The sequence below is a fragment of the Hydra viridissima genome, unplaced genomic scaffold, assembly GCF_058129835.1.
Source record: "Hydra viridissima isolate aposymbiotic clone 2 unplaced genomic scaffold, HvirCarnegie_v1 scaffold_4, whole genome shotgun sequence".
NCBI lineage: Eukaryota > Metazoa > Cnidaria > Hydrozoa > Anthoathecata > Hydridae > Hydra > Hydra viridissima.
The window spans coordinates 12,901,299-12,908,107 of record NW_028324303.1 but is presented as its reverse complement, the minus strand read 5'-3'; the positions used below and the strand labels follow the sequence as shown (position 1 = coordinate 12,908,107).

General features: G+C 29.8%; 1 protein-coding gene across 1 annotated transcript; it reads left to right on the top strand.

The window, feature by feature from the left end:
* The first annotated feature begins 1,448 nt into the window (after nucleotides 1-1,448).
* LOC145182951 (kelch-like protein 28) lies at nucleotides 1,449-4,050 on the top strand. The gene has a single exon (XM_080058239.2). It carries the CDS (start codon nucleotides 2,291-2,293, stop codon nucleotides 4,007-4,009), a length of 1,719 nt encoding a protein of 572 aa, XP_079914365.2. The 5' UTR covers nucleotides 1,449-2,290; the 3' UTR covers nucleotides 4,010-4,050.
* The last annotated feature ends 2,759 nt before the right edge of the window (nucleotides 4,051-6,809 follow it).

Genomic DNA, 6,809 nt, shown 5'->3' with positions numbered 1-6,809 from the left:
AAAATACTTTGTTCTAAAAACTGTATTGTTTATTTGTAAATTTTCAATCGCTATCTAATGTCTCGAAACAGCCGGTATGCTCATTAAAGAAGAAAAAAATAAAAAAAATTTACTTTTGCACAGAAAAAAGTGGATAAAAAAATTGGATTATGTTGTTAACACAATCCAATTTTTTTACTAAGAAACGGCAAAAAAAAATTGGATTGTGTTAACAACAGTTTGTATGTAAGTACTTGGTGAAAATTTTGAGTCTTTTTAATTTCCCGTTTTAGCTGTAGGATCAACGATTCACTCATTCACTTGACTCACTCCTATCCATCCTCCCCTACCTAATTACAAATCTTGGTTAGCGAAAAAAACATTTTCCTTAACTCAGAGTGAACTTTGAAAATCTTAAAAATGCTCAAAAAAAAAAAAAAAAGACAACCAAAAATATTTTGATATTCTAAAATTATAAAAATGGCTTCATGAAAAATAATAATAAAAGATAACAAAAAAAATTGATGGTGAAAACATGAACTTAATAACAAAACTATCCCAGCAAGCACACAACGTTGAAACAACGTTGAAATAACGTTGATTGACGTTGATCAACGTTATTTCAACGTTGTTTCAACGTTGTGTGCTTGCTGGGATTGTTCTTAACTACCAATTGGTGGATAAAGCAATTATCCAAGATGAAGCTTTAACTCAGAGAAGATTTGTGAAGTGATCTCTGAAAAATGCCAACTTTGATGTTTTCATAGAAGAGACATCACCCTTCTGATATGTTAATACGCTGTACTTAAACATTGCACGCTTCAGGCTGCAGATTTTGTCACAATGGCCAATCTCGTCTGATATAGTGCTGATAATCATTTCTGCTGCCCCAAAGACACAAGAAACACCGATATCAGTGTATCCGTCTTAGAAATTTTTCCCCACAGCTCTGAAATTAAATAAACCTTGCTTAGAGAAAGTCTGAAATAAATTGATAAAACGACAGCAATAAAGTGACGTTATTCGTTAATGCACCGCTTCTCTCTTCCAAAACTTTATTGACGCAATCTCACTGCATGTTACGTTTGTTTTTAAGAAGTTTCACTGTTTGTTTTTAAGAGGTTTCACTAGCTATATTATATTAAGAGGTTTCACTAGCTATATTATATTAAGAGGTTTCACTAGCTATATTATATTAAGAGGTTTCACTAGCTATATTATATTAAGAGGTTTCACTAGCTATATTATATTACGCACAAAGTTCCTTTTTCAATTAATACTTATTGAAACCTTATATTGGAGCAATGGATTACAATCTAGTTTTATAATTGTTGTCAGCGAAGAAAGCTATTTTTTTAATATTAAAGATTATTTGTTAACAATATTCACTTTAGTGGTTTTTAAACGCCCTCTAATAGATATTAACTTTGGTCAAGAAGAATTCAAATTTCAATTAACTTGGGTTTATTTTTTCATTCTTTTTTATGTATGCTGATAAAATGAAAATAGAAAAGATTAACCGTCTTCAATATTTGTAATAATAGGGGAATGAATGAGTATAGAAATTTAAGCTTCAAGAAACTAAACTGTTTTTTACATACACCTAATAAAATAGCGCCAGCTTTATCAACTATTCAAATAAAAAACAGCTTTTTCAGCTGTTTTCATCCGAATTTTTGGCATCAAATGCTAATAGCTTTTGTATTAATATTTCTTGGCATAGAAAATTACAACAACTAATTCATCTAAATGACGTTTAGTTGCATTTTCTTTTATTTCCATTTTCTTCCTCTAATCTGTAATAAGACTTTTCATGGTGATCGATATAATCTCATTCTCTCAAAACTAATCTGTTAATTTTAGGCTTTTATTAATTTGCATATAATATAATGTATATTAAAAAGTGATTTACTAGCATTTATAATTAAACATTATAGAATATTAAATTTTACTAATGTGCCATTTTCCTGTACTTGCAATTCATAATTAACTATATCATAAATATTTCACATAATTATGCAAACGTCATGCCTCATCGTGTTTCCATTGATTCTTTCTGTGTATAAAAATCACTTACTTGTATATTGTTTATAGAATGTCATTATGTATTTGGAGTAATTTTTAATCACACTTGTTAACTTTTAAAAATAATTGTGCATAGGTACGCCAAGAGAAATTGTGAAGTTTTAAGTTTTTTCCGGTTGGATGTGTTAATAATTTTATCGTTTTGTTTAATCGTAATTTATGCGGTGTGCAAAATTATGTCAAGAATGAAAACAAACATTGTGAAGGTAACAGTTGAGATTTAGAAATGGATAGAGAAGACATTACTAAGAAAATTAAAGACAAGTTTCATAAAGATCACATACTGAAACAAATGTACAATGATATATTTAAAGGAAATGGATTTGCCGACATAGTTTTAAGCTTCCATGGGAAAGAAATAAGAGTTCATCGTATCGTTTTAGCTGCATCTTCTGAAGTATTCTCAGCTATGTTACAAACTAATATGAAAGAAAAGTTTGAGGGAAAAGTTGATATGGGATTATCTGGGTTACTTCCCCATTGTGCTGATGACTTTATTAAATATATATACACTGGGGAGGTTGAACTTTCTATTGAAAATGTTGAGTCTTTATTTTCTTGTGCAAACTTTTTCATTATTGGTGGTCTACGAGATGCCTGCTCTAAATATTTGGAAGAAATTCTTTCTCCTATAAACTGTCTATCAATAAGTGGCATAGCTAACCGTTATTGTTGTTTTACTTTAGAGAAAAAGGCTATAAAGATATTACATGACAATTTCTCATTAGTTGCTGAAGGTACAGAATTTTTGAATTTAAACTTTGAAGATGTTATAGAAATTCTTTCCAGTGATAAAATTCAGGTTTCAAGTGAAGATGTAGTTTTTAATGCTTTAATGAAATGGATTTGTTTTGATTCAGCAACTCGATTAAAACACTTTGAGGAATTGTTTAGTTGCATTCGCATACCATACCTATCTGAGACATTTATTTCAATGCTGAAGTTTCAAAATTTTCATTATGAACAATTCTTTGTAGATCCAGGTATAGCACAAAATATTTATAGAAAATCAGCTTGTACAAAATCCATTGCTTTTGATAAGACTATTACTCCTAGAAGATGTCTTGATACGGCTACAGTAATTATGACAACTGGTGGTTATGATGGTAACAACTGTTTGCTAGCTTCATTTGCTTTTAACACTGTTACACAAAAATGGGGAAGTTTAGCTCCAATGAAAATATCAAGACATGATCATGGAACAGTTTTAATTCACAATAAAGTATTTGTTGTTGGTGGTTTTAACAGCCATAGGGGACCAATTTCTAGTGTTGAATGTTTTAATCCAAATCAGAATGAATGGTCAGAAGTTCATGGAATGAATTCCAAACGAAAATCAGTTGGAGTGTGCATATATAATGGTAAAATATTTGTTAGTGGTGGTTTGGATGGAAATTATAATGCATTAGATTCAGTGGAGTTTTATGACACTGAGCTTGACACTTGGAGCATGTTTATGTCAATGAATGAAGCAAGATATTGTCATGGTTTTGTTGCTAATGAAAGTGGATTATTTGCAGTTGGTGGCTGGAAATGTGCAACATTAGAGCATTACATTAATTCTGAATGGTGCATGCTTTCTCCTATGTCTATCCCACGTGCAGGAGCAACTGCTCTAATTTTCAACAATAAAATTTATATGTTTGGTGGCTACAGTGAAACTTATTGTGTATCTTCCCTTGAAATCTATGACATTAGTTTGGATAACTGGGTTATTCAAAGTACATCTCAAGTCTCTAGGTGGCGAGCTGGCTCAGCACTTGTTAACAACAAATTATTTATTATAGGAGGAAGAGATTGCTCTTGGAAGTATTTAGACATTGTTGAGAGTTATGACTTAGAAAAAAATGAGTGGTTTCTTGATTTACCTTTTCCATTTCAAGTTATGGGTCTTGAGTGTTCTACCTTGAATTTACCAAAACATTTGATTCGTTTTTCAAAATAATATTTAATTGATCTATTTCAAATTATAACTGAATTATCTCATTCTTCTTTTTTTTTTTTTTTTTTTTTTTTTTTTTTTTTTTTTTTTTTTTGCTGCATCAAAATGATATTAAAAATTTATTTCATATTTTAAATCAATTTTTAAATTTTGAATATATAATCTATTTAAAAGTGACATCTTGTTCTTTCACTTATACATTATCACACTCAAATATTTTATATGAACTGGTTAGTATAATATAAAAAACTGGTTGATATTATATATATTCTTGTTCTTAAGTTTTAGTCAGTATTGTTGGAGAGATGGGATATTTAAAAGTCAAAAGAAACAGGGGGACAAAATAGATAAAACAAATTTTTAAGTAAGACATGTACGGCACATGTCGTCTTAGGTCCCAACATAAATAACGATAATGTTTTCAGACAATAGTTGCTGAGTTCTGGTTAACTTTCACTGCAAACGAGAGTTTTTTTGTTTTAGACGTTAAACCAAGGACGTAAAAAAAAAATATTAGTCCTTGGTTAAACGTATTTTGTGCTTTTATATTATATTTGACGCAGAAGGAAAAAGGTGCCTTCAGATGACTAAGTTGAAACCTAGGGGAGTAGTATCAGAAAGGAAGCGTTGGAAAAAATGTTTACCTGCAGAGAATATTTGATCTGTTTTTTGTCAATCTTTTCAAAAATAATTGCAATCCATCCACTCTGATTGGTAAAATCAATTCAGTAAAGCAAAACAAAATCAACAGTACATAGAATTAACTTTTTTATTTTATTTTATTAAAAACAAAATCCGAGCGGACAAAACACAAAAGGTAGTTATGAACAATGCAGCTTACGTCATCAGCAAAAAACTTAATTGTTTACAATTTAAAATACGTTAATCGTAGAACGTGAGATTAGCTCAAGAAAAAATATTCTACCCGTTATTTCAAAAAGGAAAGAATTTTTAAAAATATACGGAAAGTATTAATTTTATATTAGGGGTGAACGCTGATATTAAATTTACATTCGAAGGATGGAAGGGAAGACGGCAACAAAAAACCCAGCTTCAAGGCACATTAAAAAAAATTGTTTTCGTTATCACTAGGCTTGGCAGATTATTACTTCTACGCTTCTGTATGATGGAGAGTAAGAATATTTAAAAGCTCATTACTGTTTCAAACCCTCCAAGTCAGATATAAAATACCTTAGAAAATTTAGTCAAAGTAGATGTATTAATGACGAACTAGTAAGGCTACATAGGTTGCCTTATACAACCTGCAAAGATTTTTTGACCGTTCTTCTCGAAAACCATTTGTTACCTCATCCTTGTACCAATACATGAATGTGACTTTTAAAGTCTCGTCGTTTTGCTCTTCTGAAGATAATATTTATGTGGTAGGACAATTACTATGTAAATAATACGAAACTATGAAGCAATGTGGAGTGTGAGGGTAGCGGAGAATCAAATTATTTACCCAATTGTGCGGTAAGACTTAGTTTTAAAGGATAAAAGGTTGTATAACTTGATAAAACTCGAACGAATGAAGCAGCAACGGACTTTATAGGGGATCTCTGAATATGTGAGTGTTTGATCAGGGCGTAATGCACAAAATTTTTAAAGTTTTTTTGTCATAGACTGGTCCTGTAAAATGCAATAATTTTGTCAAGTTCCTCAGGGTACAAAGCATAGCATTATCTTAATCTATATACTAAATAAATTTTTTGTATTTTTTCTCCATTAACTTTCACAAAATCCTTCTGGACCAGGAGACCGTTGAGATGTCTTCAGGGTTGTAGAACTCTTGTTTAAGGCTCAAAAAATAAAAGAGTAAAGGTAGAAAATTTTTTTTTACTATTGGTGTTTTTGGCAAACTGACCTTAGTTCTTTCTGCCAATCGATCACTTTTTTCTTTTATTGTGTTTTGAATGACACCTGTAGAAAAAGTCTATGGCTTAACAACTGATTTAACGACACATTTATACATACGAAACAACCACGATCCTAACGATTACGAAAGTTCATTTCTCTTCTCTCCAGAAAATCATTTCATCAAAAACTAAGGCGTTTTAGCTGTAGAAAAAATATTTTCTAAAAATTGTAAAAAATCTGTTTTTAATTTTAAAATAAATCATTAAAAGTTAAAAGACAAAATAACACCAACAAACAAACGTTTCTTAAAAATCATCATCTACCAATTTAAAATTTTCAACAATCAAATGACACTTTTTTACTGCATATTTTGTCACAATTAAATGATACTTTTTTTTATTGCATATTGTGTCACAATCAAGTGATACTTTTTTACTGCGTATCACAATGAAATGATACTTTTTTACTGCATATTTTGTCAAGGAAACAAAACTTTGATCTTCTCCTGTATAGTTTTAATTTTGCATTTATGAATTTGTAAAGATAGTTCTGAAAATCAACTAATGTTATCGAAATAAAACATTTCTGTATTTCACTATCAGATTAAGGAAAGACCCTAGCAGTATTATTTTCAAAACACTGTCTAAATATTACGATACCAAAGAATGATATGAAAAAATAATTATTAAAAAATATGCTTGACTTAGAAGTAAGAACTTCGATAAGAGTTTACAACGAAAAAATCTTGTTTTGAGGAGATCCTCTCAGTTCACCTAAAGTAAAAGTTTTTTTAACAAAGATCTTATTATTAAAATCTTCTTTTTCTCCTGGGCTTTAAAATGACAAGATATTTATTTGGATATCATTAAAAAATCTGTTTTTAGACAAAGTTTTGTCATCCAATAAATTTTTCTAATAATAAATCTTAAGTAATACGACATGAAAT